The sequence below is a fragment of the Thalassophryne amazonica genome, chromosome 10 (genome assembly GCF_902500255.1).
Source record: "Thalassophryne amazonica chromosome 10, fThaAma1.1, whole genome shotgun sequence".
In the NCBI taxonomy this organism is placed as follows: domain Eukaryota; kingdom Metazoa; phylum Chordata; class Actinopteri; order Batrachoidiformes; family Batrachoididae; genus Thalassophryne; species Thalassophryne amazonica.
In genome coordinates, this window is record NC_047112.1 from 81,341,012 (window position 1) to 81,360,236 (window position 19,225).

The window sequence follows — 19,225 nt, forward strand, 5'->3', positions numbered from 1 at the left end:
CATGGTTCGAAAAAGTAAGCTGGTTTTCGGTAAAAATTTTAACAGCTGATGAGAGATTTTGAGGTGATACTGTCGCTTTAAGGACTTCCCACGGTGCGAGACGTCGCGCAGCGCTCTCAGGCGCCGTCGTCAGCCTGTTTCAAGCTTAAAACCTCCACATTTCAGGCTCTATTGATCCAGGACGTCGTGAGAGAACAGAGAAGTTTCAGAAGAAGTCGGTTTCAGCATTTTATCCGGATATTCCACTGTTAAAGGAGATTTTTTTAATGAAAGACGTGCGGACGGGTCCGCGTGTCGGGACGCAGCCGGCGCGGTGCGGCGGCACAGGAAAAACACCTCCGTGTTGATAACCATTTGTAAAATCCAGGCGGCTTTTGATGGCTTTCAGTGGAGTGAGTATATGAGAAATTGTTTAACAGCTGGACATGTTCCAACTTGTCCTTAAGGCTTCCAACAGAGGTGTTTTTCCTGTGGCGGAGCGTCGCGGCGGCTGCGAGCCGACGCTGCAATCCGCCCGCACGTCTTTCATTAAAAAAATCTCCTTTAACAGTGGAATATCTGGATAAAATGCTGAAACCGACTTCTTCTGAAACTTCTCTGTTCTCTCACGACGTCCTGGATCAATAGAGCCTGAAATGTGGAGGTTTTAAGCTTGAAACAGGCTGACGACGGCGCCTGAGAGCGTTGCGCGACGTCTCGCACCGTGGGAAGTCCTTAAAGCGACAGTATCACCTCAAAATCTCTCATCAGCTGTTAAAATTTTTACTGAAAACCAGCTTAATTTTTCGAACCATGTCCACTTCGATGTGTCTCACAGGTTTAGAAAAAACTTTGATCAAACAAAGCGCCAGTCTCTCAGCAACTTCTCAGACAAAGGAATTCCGACGAGGGGCTAGACGACTCCTCCCACAAGGAGTGCTCACAGGCGAATGACGTCACCGACAGGCGTGGAAAAACTCACGCAATGCGCACGAGGGTTCAAGCATGTCTGACGTAAAAACATATGAATGAAATCCATATAGTTTTTGAAAAAAATAAAAAGGACCTATACTTTATGGACAGCCCTCGTATTTGGCTTTGAGAAATGATGCACTATTAGTGGTGCAGCTTAGCTAAAATTTCCAAAAAAATTGTTCATTCTGCGATAAAAGCATGGAATTTGGCACACATATTCTAAATTAACGAATGTCTATTTTCAGATATGGAGCCAGCCTGGAGCACAAAACGATGCAAATTATTGGTTGAGTTAATAGCATTTTAAAAAGGAATACTTTGCGCCATCTGTCATGCTTAGTTATCATGTTATGGGGTAACATATGCCATACGTCATAGAATCCAATGGAACGTCGACCTTTTATGACCTTTACTTTGGAGACAAAACACTCAGCACCGTCAAAACTATTCCATTTATTAATAATTTTATTTCAACCAATAATTTGCATCACTTTTTACCAAAATTGGAGCAACTTTAACTTTTGACCCCTGTACAAACTGAAACTTACCTTTGCCACCATTTTTATCATTTTCACCCCATAACTCCAGAACATTCAGTCATAGATAGTTCAAACTAATGATAGTTCAGACAACTAATGTGGTATAGTTTTCAACATAATTGGAGCATTTTAAAATTTTGACCCCTGTATAATTTTTTATTGACCCCTGTAGCTCATTAGAGGTCAACTCCAGGATGGCTCCATATCTGAAAAAAAAAACATTATTTAATTTAGAATATGTGTGCCAAATTCCATACTTTTACCACAAAATGAACAATTGTTTTACTATGCCGCCCCACTATATATTTTGCATGGCAGTGGAAGATTTACATGATAAGATGTTCATATAAAAATAGATCACAATATGGATTGTGGAATATAATCAGTTCTGCGAGAATGGAAGCAATAACCAAAATAATGTTGTCAGCATAATCATGCAACATGACCTTTTGCGATGTGTACATGCCTTTTTGTCTGACTCTGTCAAAAACAGTTTATTTCTGACAGAGCCTACTGTGACCACTGTCTGGTGCAATGTGACAGAGCCATTAGTTTCATTTGACATGAAAATCTTCTCATCAGCAGTTTTTAAGTGGAACTCTAATTATAGTTTAATCCATGTGACTTTAGCGTGATGTTGTACCTTGCTGTGTCCTTTCTTATGGTCAGTCCACACGTTGAAAGACCCCTGCATCAGCAGCTTCCCCAGCTCGCTCAGGTTACCCTGTGAACACACAGTCCACAGTCCACACAGAGATGATCAACCACACAACGCCGCTCATTAGACCACTTCATCTCGACAGCCCATACAACCTTTCCTTTTTCACTTTTGTTGTGATACCGTGTCTCTGAGATAATGGGCAAAACAGTTTTCAGGAATCTGTAGAAGGTAATCTGGTGGATGTTTCTGTACTGTTCGCACTTAGAGTTTTAAAGTGCCTTGCCCCTTGGTATTTCACACATTTAAATGTATTTATGCCATTTCAAATACCAAAAGTAAATCAGGCTTCTCAACATAGAAATGTCTAAAATTATCTTGCTTAAACTCAAACTCATCATAAATCTCTACAGCTTGATATAAATTAATAAAAATATAAAAGCCAAGAAAATGGATTGCATAAGTAATGGAATGCTTTGGTATAATACCTACATATAATGTTTTGTTGCCTGTTTTCTTCAGACAAGTCAGAGGATGGATACATGAACATTTCCAAGTCACTGAATATGTCTTGGACTTTATTTACATCAGTTATGAAGAAATACAAACAGTATGACACTCCATGGTAAATCTGTGGAGAGTAGATAGTTCTCCAAAACTGAGTGACTGTGCAAGAAGGAGAAGAGTGAGGAAAGCCACCAAGACAACGAGACAATCGAGAAGTTATAGGCTTCTGTGACCGTGACTGGAGAAATTGTGCACAGTGCAGCCACCCTCCTTAGGAAACCCATTTAGGATGCTCAGACCATGAGAAACAAAATTCTCTGGTCTGATGAGACAATTTGAACTCTTTGGTGTATCATGTTTGGAGGACACCAGGCACCATCCCTACAGTAAAGCATGATGGTGGTGGTGGTGGTGCTGTGGGGATGTTTTTCAGCGGCAGGAACTGGGAGACTAGTCAGGATTGAGGGAAAGATGAATGCAGCAATGTACAGAGACATCCAGGATGAAAACTTGTTCCAGAGCGCTCTTGATGCCAGGTTGTGGCGACAGTTCATCTTTCAGAAGAATAATGACCCTAAGCGCACAGCCAAGATATCAAAGGAGTGGCTTCAGGACAACTCTGTGAATGTCCTGGAGTGGCTCAGCCAGAGCCCAGACCTGAATCTGATTGAACATCTCTGGAGTGATCTGAAAATGGCTGTGCACTGACACTCCCCATCCAACCTGATGAAGCTCTAGAGGTGCTGCAAAGAGGAATGGACAAAACTGCTCAAAGATAGGTGCACCAAGCTTGTGGCATCATATTCAAGTTGACCTGAGGCTGTAATTGCTGCCAAAGGTGCATCAACAGAGTATTGAGGAAATGGCGTGAATACTTATGTACATGCAACTTCCTAGTGTTTTATATATATATATATATACGTGGGCTGTCAATAAAGTAACGGTCCTTTTTATTTTTTTCAAAAACTATATGGATTTCATTCAGATGTTTTTACGTCAGACATGCTTGAACCCTCGTGCGCATGCGTGAGTTTTTCCACGCCTGTCGGTGACGTCATTCGCCTGTGAGCACGCCTTGTGGGAGGAGTCGTCCAGCCCCTCGTCGGAATTCCTTTGTCTGAGAAGTTGCTGAGAGACTGGCGCTTTGTTTGATCAAATTTTTTTCTAAACCTGTGAGACACATCGAAGTGGACACGGTTCGAAAAATTAAGCTGGTTTTCAGTGAAAATTTTAACGGCTGATGAGAGATTTTGAGGTGATACTGTCGCTTTAAGGACTTCCCACGGTGCGAGACGTCGCTCAGCGCTCTCAGCCGCTGTCGTCAGCCTGTTCAAGCTGAAAACCTCCACATTTCAGGTTCTATTGATCCAGGACGTCGTGAGAGAACAGAGAAGTTTCAGAAGAAGTCGGTTTCAGCATTTTATCCGGATATTCCACTGTTAAAGGAGATTTTTTTAATGAAAGACGTGCGGACGGGTCCGCGCGTCGGGACGCAGCCGCCGCGACGCTCCGCCACAGGAAAAACACCTCTGTTGGAAGCCTTAAGGACAAGTTGGAACATGTCCTGCCTGTTAAACAATTTCTCATATACTCACTCCACTGAAAGCCATCAAAAGCCGCCTGGATTTTACAAATGGTTATCAACACGGAGGTGTTTTTCCTGTGCCGCAACACCGCGCCGGCTGTGTCCCGACACGTGGACCCGTCCGCACGTCTTTCATTAAAAAAATCTCTTTTAACAGTGGAATATCCGGATAAAATGCTGAAACCGACTTCTTCTGAAACTTCTCTGTTCTCTCACGACGTCCTGGATCACTAGAGCCTGAAATGTGGAGGTTTTCAGCTTGAACAGGCTGATGACGCTGCCTGAGAGCGCTGCGCGACGTCTCGCTCCGTGGGAAGTCCTTAAAGCGACAGAATCACCTCAAAATCTCTCATCAGCCGTTAAAATTTTCACTGAAAACCAGCTTAATTTTTCGAACCATGTCCACTTCGATGTGTCTCACAGGTTTAGAAAAAATTTTGATCAAACAAAGCGCCAGTCTCTCAGCAACTTCTCAGACAAAGGAATTCCGACGAGGGGCTGGACGACTCCTCCCACAAGGAGTGCTCACAGGCGAATGACGTCACCGACAGGCGTGGAAAAACTCACGCATGCGCACGAGGGTTCAAGCATGTCTGACGTAAAAACATATGAATGAAATCCATATAGTTTTTGAAAAAAATAAAAAGGACCATTACTTTATTGACAGCCCTCGTATATATATATATATATATATATATATATATATATATATATATATATATATATATATATATATATATATATATATATATATATATAAATTTGCAAAAATTGTAAACTTTTTTCATGTTGTCATTATGGGGTGTTGTGAGTAGAATTTTGAGGCGGAAAATGAATTTAATCCATTTTAGAATAAGGCTGTAACACAACAAAATGTGGAAAAAGTGAAGCGCTGTGAATACTTTCCATATGCACTCTATGTGATCCAGGTTTTGCTAAATTCTGAGTTGACGTTTGGACAGGAGAGGGACACACACATACACACACACACACACAAAGTCTCTTAGCATATTGATGCCATAAAGATGCTAAGTCATGACATAAAAATGGTTCTTGGCTGGATATTACACCTGTGTTTTATGATTACATAATAACAATTTTCTGTCACCACTAAAAAAAATTCAGTAACATTCAAATAAAGAATTAAAAATATGTCACCAATATGATCAAAATTCACCTTTTCTGGAAACAGTGTGGAATTTTAAAACACATTCACAAAAGCTGTGATACCATGACACACTGGGAAAAGTCCATTTCTTGTCATGTGGGTTGACAGTCAAAGGCCACTGCTGTGAAAACTGTTTCAGAAATACTGCCCCTGGTGGCCATAATTGGAATCAAACCATGCCCAATTTTATTCTTGTCCGAGATGTTAAACAACTGACATTTTGTACCAAGTTTAACCTTGACATACAAAGCCAGTGGAAGCCAGGCAAGGCCCCACTGCCTGACAGCATCCTAGCAAGGGTGCTTTGGACCTTTGCCATGGAACTTGCAATTGTTCATTCATTATCTTGTGAGTCCTGCTGTTCTGCATCAGACTTAATCAATAACCTTCAATTGTCCTTTCTCCCATAACAATGAAGTACCGAGAGAAACTGCTGCTGCAAACCATCCTGCCATAATGCAAGCCAAAACTACACCCCCCAATTGGACTGCAAGGTTAAGAGAAGCACAGAGGACACTATGTCCTGGATTCAGCACCGCCTCCACTAACATTTGGATTCTACAGGTAACATTGTCAGTATCTCCTCTGTTCAAAACAACTTAAAATTCCACTTTTGTTTGAGTGTGAACCTGTCTTTGGTTGATGTTTGATGATTATCTGTGAGTACTTTGCTAATTTGGTCTCTGTTATTGCTATAGAATGGCCGAAGTAGTGGTTCACCCCTCAGAGTCTGGTCTGCTTGAGGTTTCAAAAACACTAAAGGTGTCACGATTTTGGCCGGCTCTGGGCGTGGAGTCAGTTTTTTCCTCTTTCTTTTTCCCTTCACACGCCCCAGCTTTGATTTATTAGTTGTTTATTTTCATCTTGGTTTATTCTGTTAGGTTTTACATTGTTATTTTTGATACTTTAGCCATTGTTTAGTTCCATTCTAGTTTTGTTCAGCTGGTTTGTGTTTTTATCACTTGTTTATTTTGCTCTTATTTATGCTATGCTGTAATGTCGAGTTCTGTTTGTTGTTATCATGTAGTCACTGTTTTTCTTATAGTTTGTTTTACCACCTTGTTTTCCTAGTCGGTTCCTGTTTAGTTTCGCTTTAGTATTTATTTTCCATTTATTCTCTTAGTTTTCTGGTTCATTGTACATTTTACTCGGTCCTTGGTTTCTGTTTTGCTCTGTTCAGTTTCCTCACGTTCACTTAACTGCACCTGCCACGTGTCTTTGTCTCTCACTTTGTTTCTGTCTGCTTTGTGTTTTCATTCACTCACGTTTGGCACCTGTTCACGCATCTTTGTGTCTTACCTCACTCCACCTTGTGTTGTCCCTCCTCACCTTCTTGCACCATGTATCATCTTTGTTCACTAGCCACGCCCCTTTCTAGACGTGCACCTTGTTAACTCCTGCCTTATTTAAACACCTCCCAGCCAACACTTCTCTGCCAGTTTGTTGTTGTGTGTACACATTCTAGCTCTTGTTTTCAGTCCTCTTTTGCCTTGCCGTGTTTTTTCAATTCTGCTCTGTTTTTGACTACACCTTTCACCTCATCCTTGATGTCAGTGTTTGCTTGTGCCTCTGAACCCTGCCTGAATATGGCAGGGTTCCCCTGCATTGTTGCCTGACCCTGTTTGTACCTCCGCTCCGCTGATTGATTACCTGTGTACCGAACCTCAGCCTGAAATAAAGATGGCGACCTCTTTTACACGTAAACCTGATCTGGGAGTCTGCATTGCGGGTCCAGCTGCTTCAGGTGCCTGGCACCCGCCCGTCATGTCAAGAGGGAGTTTTAGTTACCACTCTCGCCTATGTGCAGCTCAGGGGCCTTGTTAAGGTTAGACCTTACCCATGTGAAGCACCTTGGGGGGACTTATGTTGGGGGGGGCTTATGTTGTGATTTAAATAAATTGAATTGAACTGATAAATAACCACCATAGTGAGGAACAATGTAAAGTGCTGGTTTATGAGTAGAAAACATCCTTTGGCATTGGTCCTTGTCTACTAAAGGCCTCCAGGGAGATGCAGAGCTGGGAACCTGCTGTCAGAAGAAGGCAGGGGCAAAGTGCCAACCTTCAATATTGGGAGAGGGGCCAACTGGTGACATCGAGGTGGAGGAGGTGACATCTAAATCGGTGTACAGCAAATAGGTTAGAGGTAAGCTGGAAGTGACAGCTTTAAATACTCATGCCTGCTTCTAATTCATGGGTGAATGGCGCGAGAGTAACTAGCTCTATCTCAATGTCACTTTAAAAAAATTATACCATGGTCAGTGAGAATTCCATGTCTAACTGGCGTGCATTATTTTCGTGTATACGCACACGTAGTTCGGCGAGTTAAGTCACTGTTATAATCACTCCGCTCTGGTCGTCACCATAGCAACACACACACACAATCAATTGGCGCAGATCAGCTGTGTTTTGACAGGTGAATGACAGAAATGCGATAAAACATGGATTTCCAAGTGAATTTTATATTTTTGACCAAAATAAAACATTTGAGGAATGGAAAGAGGAGGAGAGCAAATGAGAAGAACAGCAAAAGCAACGGCGTAAAAATTTAACATCGGACGAACTGGACAAGATTGAACACAGGAAAGAAGAAGAGAACAGTTCTATCCTTGCGGGCTGCCGGAGTGCCTCGCATCAAAACAGCGAGCGTAGTTTCTGTCTGGACCTGTTGCCAGACTTGCCACTGTACCACTCCTGCACAATGACAATAAAGACTATTCTATTCTATTAATAAAATAACTTAATTTTGTCTAGCTATTGTTTGAGAGATGTTGCATTCAGTCGGTAATTATTATGTGATGTTTTTACTGTTTTGTAATATTGTTGTCTTCAATGTGATGATGTAGATTTTAACAGTGGGATGGATGTACAACCCCAAATCAGAAAAAGTTAGGACAATACAGAAAAGGCAAAAAAAAAAAAAAAAAAAAACCCTGCAATGATCCTTACATTTATGAGGTGAAGTGTGCGGTATGAGTGTGTGGTGCCCTTTGTGTTGTTTAGACATAACACAACAAGGCTTGAACTGAACATTTTGCAGAGGCATGGCGTTGCATACGTGAGGAGTATTTTCTTCATTTGCTTGCATACAGTTGTGAAGAGGAGATGGTGTGGATCAGGATTCAGCCCGTCAAGCAAAAACATATTCCCTTTTGAGACAAAAAAATTACAACCATGTCTTTGACTTAGCACAGCTGAAACTACTTAAAGTGCGTCATACAGTACGTGGCATCTTACATCATCAGACATCCTGTATGGCCTGTCTGACTCATGTGATAACATCACATCAGTAACAACAGATGTGCTTTGAAAATGTTTGTCACCAGTCTTTGAAACAACTGTCTGACTTATTTGAAATGACACTTTGGTTATTCTAATAAATTTAATACGGCAAAGCCTTATTATTATTGCTTATCCTTGCACACGCTGTTCGATGAACGTTTACCTCTACTTGTACCCACCTTGTGTGTTTTCTTAAGAGCTGATGTAACATGTGAATTTCTCCTCTGTGAGATCAATAAAGTTTATCTATCTATCTATCTAACTATTTGGACTGGGACCAAACGTTATCCCAGCAGAGTAATTTTTTTTACTCAGAAGCTGAGGCTATTTTGAACTGAATATTGTGCACCGAACCTGAGCCTGCGTTTTTGGCCACCCATCCAGTTTGCCACTTAGCTGCTGCTAGTTAATTTACCATGGACAATGAAATCTGTTGGTGGCTTAGTGGTGGCTAAGAAGGTTATGGGAACCTTTCCCACATGGTCCTTTCTGTGTGGAGTTTGCATGTTGCCCCAGTGTTCACATGGGCTCCCTCTGGAGGCCCTGGCTTCCTCCCACTTCCAAAGTTGTGCAAGTTAGATGAATTGGAAACTTTAATTTGACCATTGGTGTGTGTGAATATGATTGTCCGTCTCTAGGTGGTCCTGCAGTAGACTGGCACACCCTGTCTCACAAGTGATAAATATATAAAACATGGGGAAAGGTGGGAACTCATTCATGTGTGATCGCTTTGCACAGAGCAAAACACAGCGCCTGTCAGCTGATCACCGGCCAGCGAGTCAATGCTGGAAATGACAGCAGCTCAATGCACACGACATGTTAAATTAACAACACAGAGAACAGAGTCAGGACAAATACATAAATAAATACTACAATAACTACATACATAACAAATACATAAAATAAATAATAATAATTGCAAAGGTGAGCGTGTCCATAACAGCAGCAGCTGTTGGGATCTGTGGACTTGCAAGTCACAGCTGGAGAACACATATCATGTTATGAAGGACATCACCTTACAACACTCCACTGTGAGGCGCGTGCAAGGGCATGCGGCCCTCATGTGGAAATACATAAAAACACATCGCCTTAGCAATGGGCAGCAGCAAATGCATCGGCGCGCACAACATCAGCTCCGTGTGATCATGTGAACACTCAGCTCGCAATCGGACTGTCACGGCCACCACTTGAGATATGGGCCATATGATGTGGTGTCTTTTGGCGCAGCGCTCGCTGGACACCTGGACATGCGCCGCCCGATGGACATGAGCGGCCAGCTGATGTGCCCACGTTATGAGCACGTAGCTTCATTCATGTCAGTCCATCAGCTTGTGTACATGCATGACCATGGGTCATGTACAGAGAGGAACCAGAAGATATTATATATTGTCCGCTCTTCATAACAGGAATTAATTATTAGAACCTGCTGTGTTTTTTTTCTTCAGTGACAACAGATTCATGACCAGTACCATGACTGTGTTATATTTAAACAGTACATTCATTGTTCCTATGATGTTCTGAATCTGTGCGTTGCATTATTTTCATCTTCGATATATATTTGTTGATTTATGTACATATGTCCAGCATCTAACTGATGCACTGTGAGAGCCACATGTTCCACAGGCTCACACTGTGTTCATCCAAGCTCACAAGCGTGAATGAAACCGTCGCCCCATATCGTGAACAATATGGGGCAACGGTTTCGTTCACGCTTGTGTGTCCACCTGTTGTTCCTCCCGACAACAGGTGGAATTGTTCGCGGTTGCCCAACTCCATTTTTTGCTGCGGCTTTTCGACCGCTTCCTGCATTTTTTGCCCATCTTTGTGTTATGTGTGAAGTTAGTGATTTATAAGTGAAAAGGGGTACAAATCATATAAAGTGGAATCAAAAATGAGAAGGAGAACTCAGAGTTAAATCTTTGTGATTCAGTCATATCATAATACAAGCTTCACTGTGGCCTTGACATTTGATTAATGCTTTCCTGTACTGAACCATCTGAGCATGAGACTAAAATATGAATTGTGCACACTGACCTCGAAGCCTGTGATGGCTATCTGGTGCATGGAGTCGTTGACAGACTTGATGATGTCCAGCATGGTGGCTAGGGCTTCCTCCAGCTCTGCCGTCCCTTCACCCTTACTGCACTTTAACATCTCCTGGAAGATGGAGGGAGTGTTAAAAGACTTGCATCTGCATTTTATCAACTAGTGATGAGAAGGAATCAGATCATAAAGGAAAGATTTGAAGGGCAAAAGACAGTAGAGAGTGGATAGCAAGCATAGTCATTAATACAGGTAGACTGAGACACCACTGTCATCATGTTGAAGATGTCAAGCTTTCTGTCCATCCAGCAGTTCATCTTTGGGGTATAAAAATTCACATCTACTGGTCGGATAAGAGAAGCTCCCACATGAATACATCTTCATGGTAACACAGGTGCTTTCATGCCTACTTCATTGTTCGTATGAGCAACTGTGACTAAAACAGCTGGATGTGGACATCATGTTTAAGGTTGACTTGCTTGATCATGGTGTGGGGGTGTACGGTGGTGCCACACTTCACTGCACTCACTACACTACAGAACTGCCTTGTGCTAGAGGGCACCACAGAGATAGAAAACCAGTCTATCCCAACCTCTCGAAAATCAATCTGTTGCAACCAGGTGAACCGTGGGCATCCCCATGGCCTTCTCCAGCTGCTGGGGTCCTCAACACCAAGGCATCTGCAAGCTGGATAATGCTCAGAGAAATGTGCCACATGGCCAAATTCTTGTTGCTAAAGTTCCCTCACAACAGGGGCGTAGGTTTGCATATGGACCATAGGGACAAGTCACAACCAATATTTTGGGATGGCAAAATAGTCCCTACCAATATTTATAATTTTTTTTATATAACAAAATCATTCACTATTTTTTTGCGAACTCGGTACTATAATTTTAGTCGTCACATTTTGTGTTTTCGACGTGCCAGAGTGACAGGGTTACCCATGTTGCAATTTCATTGGCTCACGTTCTTCTCACATGGACGTAAACAAAACGCATCTCGTGGCAGGCAGTGCTTCATTTGTAAAGTGGGAGGTCCCAGAGCGCAGAGGATGGGTGGCTCCGGTGCACTGTTGCCAGATGTACGATAATTATCGTATTTGTACGATAGTTTTGCCCTCTGTACGATGTACGATCAATAATGGGAAAAAATCCAATATGTACGATAATTTCAGTTGGTTGCCCAAACACGCATCTCTCTCTGACACCCAAGAATCATTTTGCAGGTGTTGCACTCAGGCGGCATCAAATGCTGGCTTTGGGCGACCGGGACAGTCATTTGAAAGCCCGCCCCCTCTCATACAAAGTAATGAGTTCCCATCCAATCTTTACCGTGACAGGAAGATTCCCCAACCAACATTTTTTTTTTTTCGAAACTTTATTTCAACAAATGCAATAACAAACGAACAAAATACAAGAGCAAAGAGATATACAAGAAGAATAACAAAAAGTTAAAGTTCCTTATGGAGGTGTCAACATTTTTCTGTGTTCAACAAAATCTGCACAAGTGGCCATGGCATCGGATGACGACAGCGACCTCGAGGTTGAATTCGACTCTTTCTAGTCTGGTAATTAACACGTTTGTGTCCCTTCACAGAAAAAAAAAATCTTTCTAGTCTGGTAGTGCATTTGCGTTCTTGTTGTGCCATAGTTTCCCCATTACTATAATTACTGTTTAAAAATGTGACATAAAATTCTTTGTAAATTAAAAAAAACAAACGCTAAAATAGCTACGTTGTATGCGTTTTGTTTGTGTACGATAATTTCTCCCAAAATACGATAATTTTGAGGTTTTGGTACGATAGTTTCATATTTCATATCTGGCAAAACTGCTCCGGTGCAGAAAAACAAGGGCGGGGGGGAGGGGTTGCGAACAATGCTGTGCGCCACACTTAAAATAAACTGCACACCCACACAAACACGCACACACACCTTCACAGATGACACTAACACCCTGCCTTTTCCTCAAAAATTACTACATTTATGTTTGCTGTCTGTCTCTGTACTTTTCTGTCACTTTTGCGCTCTTTTTCATACTTTTCCCTCGTTTCAAAAGTCACCGAACGCACTTTACCGTAATATATGCAACATATAGCATACTGTTGGAAAGCACGGGTTCTTGGCTTGCTGTCAGTGTTGAAATTTTTCAGCGTGAGGGCTTACATGAGAACTTACGGTAATGAGAATCAGCGGCGCACTAGTGTGAAACTTCTGTTTTTCCTCTGCGTTATGACATCACAGGCTTACGTTTACCGTAATACACCATATATATCATTGTAAAGCCCTTTTTTTGTTGGCAAATTAGGTTGCCAGATACCTACAACTGCATTATTGATGAAGAGAATAGATTATACATCTTGGTTGCAAAAACTTTTTTTTTTTTGTTAGCTCCACAAGTATTTTTTTTTGTTGTCTTGTTCTCTCAGGTGTAGGCCTATAGAATAGATTCATGATTTTGGGTGCAATTTTGTTATTTAAGCTATTTGTTTGTCTGCCTACACACTTAATAATGTAAATAAAGTGTTAAATTATTCAGCATTATGTCGTCATATGTTATGTATTATCCTGTACTTGTGCGTCTAATGGTATGAGTGGGTTAGGGGGTGATGGTGGTGGACAGGGGGGCGGGGGGGGGGGTGGTATTGTCCCTACCAAAGCTGAGACCAAACCTACGCCCTTGCCTCACAATATAAGTGATCCATCTCATCTTAGCTTCCCTAAGTAAATGCTCAATTGACACAGTTATTCCAGCACTACCCAAGGATCTTCCCAAGAGACCGGATACCAAAGACATGTAGTTGTCACCTTACCTCTCTGATCATGTACCAGGAAAATTTTAAAACACTACTGTTGTTTGCCAGAGTGTTGTTAATATGCCTCAATTGACGATTTGAAAAGAAAGATTTGATGGTGGATTTACTGGACACTTTTGTGCTGTACAACTATGTAGATAAACTCGGAAGCTTTCCGCTGTATTTTAAGAAACAGTCAACAGAAGTCTTTTGAACAGTGCCTGTGTTTGAAATCATAAACTGTCATTTTTTTAAAAATTGTGCATTGTTACTGTAACTGAAACCTTTGTGTTTGATTTCTTATTTGCTTGTATTTTATGTATTTTAATGGTTGTTTTTTTGTCTATTACAACGTGTGCTGCTGTCTTTCTTGGCCAGGTCACCCTTGCGAAAGACACCTCGATCTCAATGGGTTTTTATCTGGTTAAATAAAAGTATAATAAAAAGGATGGACTTCATTTTCAAGTGATGAAGAACTTTGGTACGTATAATTGATTTTTGTTTACAAGCTACTGGTTATTCCTTGTCTCACATTATTGCTGTTGATGTCTGTGGCTTGGCTGTATCAGAATGTGTGTGTGTGTGTGTGTGTGTGGCAAGTGCACATGTGTCCATCAGCTTGGTTGGAATCTGTTGATGTTTGACTGTTATTTGTTGTAATGACATTTTTGATGGTTGGTGGTTGTATGAGTACTGTAAATATACTTGGCTGTTGAGAGTTTTCTCTAGTTTCTTTGGTAATGACAGTGATTTGGGATATATTATGCAATGTCTTTTTGGAATACTACATGTGTAAGTGTAAATGAACTGTATTTATATAGCGCTTTTCCATCTGCATCAGACGCTCAAAGCGCTTTACAATAATACCTCACATTCACCGTGATGTCAGGGTGCTCATACAAGGTGCGCACTACACAGGAGCAACTAGGGGATTAAGGAATTTGCCCAAGGGCCCTTAGTGATTTTCCGGTCAGGCTGGGATTTGAACCAAGGATCCTCTGGTCTCAAGCCCAACGCTTAACAACTGGACCATCGCCTCCCCAAGCGTGCATACAGTTCAGGGGGGTGTCACAAAGGCTCTCTAGGTGTTAACAAAAACATCCAGAAAAACCAGAAGATAAAAAGAAAATGTTTCCTGAGTAGTTTATTCATCGCTTTATTCATTTAGGGACAAGTATAAAAATTGCTATCCCATACCAATATAAAACGTGACTGTGAATTCGGAAAGAACATGAAAAACACTTTAAAACAATATCAAAATCATGTGATTATCTTAAGTATTAAGGAAATTATGGGTGTTTTTGTCCTGGGAATCGAGCTTGTTCTCCTGGGGTTAATGACTAGATGAAACAATAGGGCCGTTGTGACCGAGTTGGACTTGTTCCTTCATATTTTTTTCTCATAACTTCCTTAATATCCAAGATATCTCCATGAAATTTTCAGGAATGATGGATTACCCCCTCTCCTTCATTCTCTTTCATTTTAAATGGTATATCATCTCAACACTGGCAGTCACTGGATTTTGGCGATCAACCACAATCTTTGTGAAATGGTCAATCCTTCTGAAATTCAACAGAAATGAAGGGAAATACTTACTCTTTATTCCCTATACATTGATTTTTAATCCCTAGTCTTCCTTGCTTTACAATTTAAGTGACTTTGACGAAGCAAAAACAAGAAATCATGTACAATAACTTCTCTCTCCGATTGCCTGTGATGAAAATTCGAACAAGAGGTGGGAGCTCGGTAATTCTTCTACGTCATCAACCTAAAAATAGATCAGGATATCTCTCCAACAGCCAAACAGCAACAGGAATTGCAGGGAACTCCCTGTCCGAATCCCGAAAATGCGGTCACATGCAATTATGCAGAACCTAATCGAGGCGCTGGCCTACTTGTCCACATCCCAAATTCATACTTTGCCAATAATATTTTATTAATAAGGTCAATTAATTGTTATGGTGACTGTTGTCATTAGCATGATCTTAACCCTAACACCCCCCCACCCCACCCCCCTTATGGTGTGTATGTGAGAGAAACAGAGAGACTTTGCCTTGAGCATGAGCTGGTATTTGGTGATCCTCTGGACAGGCTTTAGGAGGTAGGCATCAAGAGACAGTTTGTGGTCCAGCTTCTTCTGGCATTCCTGTTCAGATAGTCAATCGAAAAAAAAAAAACTGAATGAAGCATTACTAAAAATATTATGTTAAAGTCAGCAGGCGAACAAGTTCCTGTTTTCACTCGCATGTGAGTATTTTGCACAAACATCAGAAGTAGCAGAGAAATGTTGCACAAAAATTATAGCAAATGAAACATAAACACCAAAGTGCCTCAGACTCTTGTCAGCACGACCACAAGTTAGACGTTTGGCATTTATTGTCAGTAAGAAAGACATTTCTCATACCATTAGACCTGTCCTGCATGTTTTCATTGTGTAACTGTTACAAACACCTGATAAGTCATCTCTGGTGTTTCCTTGCTCTTGATTGGCTGAGAAAACCTGACATAGATAATTAGCTGTCAGTGGAACAAGGACAGGTAATCTCCAGGAGCAGTGCAGGTGAGCCCTGCATTAGTCTACTACAGTACATCAGTGCATTCTACACTCAAAAAACTGACTCATTGGAATGGATTTCCATCTAATAAATATATGTAGTCCCAACTAAATTAAATTAAATTATCTTGCATGGATGTGTTTTCTTTAAGTTGGGGCTGCATATATTAATTAGATGGAAATCCGGCACATAACTGAATTGAGTTCTTCCAATGAGTCTTTTTTTTTTTAGGGTAACAACATAACATCACTGAGTGGAGTCAACAAATATTTTTTTAATAATGCAAACAACTATGTCCATTTCAGATCATGATAAAAAATATGTTTGAGGTGAGAATTCTCTGAAAACAGAAAAAAAAAAAAACATGTAATTTAATAGATATTATTTAAGGTAACATCTTGGTTATGCCTGGTTGGTTGTTTTGAATTTGGTAAAAAAAAAAATAAATAAATAAATAAATAATCCATAGATGTAAAATAGTCAGATATACAAACTAGTTAGCAAATGTTCTAAGAATTTTATTATATACATGTGCTTTAAGAATATCAAGTACTCATTCATCCTTGAAAGAGCCGTTGGGTGACAAAACAAGCGGAATCACTGTTGTTTTACTTGATAAACATAATTATTCCCTTGAAGAAGAACATTGCATGTAGACATAAGATTAACAGCAGACTGCAGAAGTGTTTTTGACACACATCCCGAAATGTCATCACTCTGTGAAGATAAATAGTGTCAGATATCAAATGTGGTCTGACCATTTCTTTTGAAAATTCTGGTGTGCGTTGTTTCGCAACTGCTCCTCTTGTACAAGATTAGATCTTGAAGTGTGACAGATGGATCTCCGGTCTGTTCTTTGAGTTAATAATTCATTTTACACCAAGGATAACACATATGTGTAAAAGACACTTACAGTGCAACCGGAAAGCATTTACAGCACTTCACTTTTTCCACATTTTGTTATGTTATAGCCTTATTCCAAAATGGATGAAATTAATTTGTTTCCTCGAAATTCTACACACAATAGCCCATAATGACAATGTGAAAAAGTTTGTTTTTTAAAGATTTATATATATATATATATATATATAAAAAACTAAGAAATTACATGTACATAAGTATTCACAGCCTTTGCCATTAAGCTCAGATTTATCCCGGACATGATTTGGAAATGCACACACCTGTCTACATATAAGGTCCCACAGTTGACAGTGCATGTCAGGGTATAAATCAAGCATGAAGTCAAAGGAATTGTCTGTAGACTTCTGAGACAGGATTGTCTTGAGGCATAAACCTAGGGAAGGGTACAGAAACATTTCTGCTGCTTTGAAGGTCCCAATAAGCACAACCAGGAGTCTTCCTAGAGCTGGCCATCCATCTAAACTGAGCAATTGGGAGAGAAGGGCCTTAGTCAGGGAGGTGACCAAGAACCCGATGGTCACTCTGTCAGAGCTCCAGCATTGCTCTATGGAGAAAGGAGAACCTTCCACTAGGACAACCATCTCTGCAGCAATCCACCAATCAGGCCTGTATGTATATTTTGTAATAAGTCTGTAACATAAAATGTGGACACAGTGAAGCACTGTGAATTCCAATGTGGTCATCTAACATGGCCATAGTATTGGATTTACAGTGACAGCAAAATCTGGCCATGTGGTAGTTCACCATTAAGAATTTGCTCTGATTGTAATTCCCCTGCCATAGAATTGCCAGCCTGAATTTCATACTGCTTAACTGTGAAGTCAACATCAAGACAACAGACGTTCTAAATCAGTTACTATAGGCACCAAGTTGGTTCAGACACAAATAGAAATTTCAATTTGTTTTCTGTATGCAGTGACAAGAAACTGTCACACAATTTATTCTTCATAACACTAATGCAGTCCTGCAGGAGATGTTACAGCTGAATATCATTTGTGTTGCAATGGTATGAGATGGCTTCTGTAGTACCTACGATGTGGGCAAGTATGTATTATATACGTATATATCGGCACGGTGGATTAGTGGTTAGCACTGTTGCCTCACAGCGAGAAGGTCGTGGGTTCAATTCCCGTGGCCTTTCTGTGTGGAGTTTGCATGTTCTCCCCGTGTTTGCGTGGGTTTCCTCCGGGTGCTCCGGTTTCCTCCCACATCCAAAGACATGCGGGTTAGGTGGACTGGAATCTTTAAATTGTCCATAGGTGTGTGTGTGGGTGTGTCTGTGTTTGTTTGTCTATTTGTAATATTTAAAAGAATAAAAGCAAAATAAAAGAGGAATTGCAAGATCTAATATATGAGCTCTTCATATATCTTCTAAAGGAAATGATCTTTCAAGAAAGCAGCCTGCCTTTGGTGTCACTGTGCATGCTCAAAGCGCACAGAGCAAAGGTGCACACGTGAGGCAGCACAAAATGAATTTTAACTCTGGTGACATTACAGGATTTTTGACATCAAAACTTTCAGCTAGACGTCGTTTCAGTCTGCAGACATTGTTACCTGAAAGAAGAGGCTGTCTCCATACTGCCTCCAGAGGATTTCAGAGCGCGGTTTATTCTGACAGTACTTCTCGTACACCTGCAGCTCCTCTTTCTGACAACACAAAGATGCGAGTGGTTACAGCGAGGGCCTGACATGATTTCTAGATACATCGAAATGAATTTCAGCTGGTGCTGGATGTATTATGTCTCTGGAGTGATATAGAGAAAGAACACGGACACATTTCTTTCCTCACTGCCACTGTCTGTCCACTGTGCACTTAGTGCAACAATATGAACTACAAATGTGGATATTAGTGTATATGTACAGGTGCGTCTCAAAAAATTACTATACAGTATAGCAGGACCACAATGGAAATAATTTTTTGCTTTATTGTGCGATCCTCGGTAATTTCATTTACTATGCTGTTTTTATGTAAATGTATTTTATTGCCAAATAAATCAAATCAAAGCAAAAATTATGAAAAGGTTCAATAATTTTTATTTTTGTCGTGTATTTCAGAAAGTGAATTTTTTAATATATTCTGGACTCATTACATATAAACTAAAGTGAATCAAGCATTTTTTTAAATTTATTTTAATTTGGATAATTGTGGGTGATAGCTTAAAAATAAAGGAAAAAAATAAAATATGTGTCTCAAAATATTAGAATATTTCATAAGATCATTAA

At 40.6% G+C, this 19,225-nt stretch overlaps 1 protein-coding gene across 9 annotated transcripts in view; it reads right to left on the reverse strand.

Moving 5' to 3' along the window:
* Window positions 1-19,225, reverse strand: part of mcf2l2 (MCF.2 cell line derived transforming sequence-like 2) — a 373,245-nt gene that overhangs the window by 156,357 nt on the left and 197,663 nt on the right. For all 9 annotated transcript variants that reach the window (XM_034180353.1, XM_034180346.1, XM_034180350.1 and 6 more), the window contains exons 19-22: window positions 18,557-18,649; window positions 15,580-15,672; window positions 10,727-10,849; window positions 2,137-2,217 (exon numbers count right to left, since the gene is read on the reverse strand). In XM_034180353.1, the coding sequence (XP_034036244.1) occupies window positions 2,137-2,217; window positions 10,727-10,849; window positions 15,580-15,672; window positions 18,557-18,649 (390 nt within the window). The remainder of the gene's footprint in view (window positions 1-2,136; window positions 2,218-10,726; window positions 10,850-15,579; window positions 15,673-18,556; window positions 18,650-19,225) is intronic.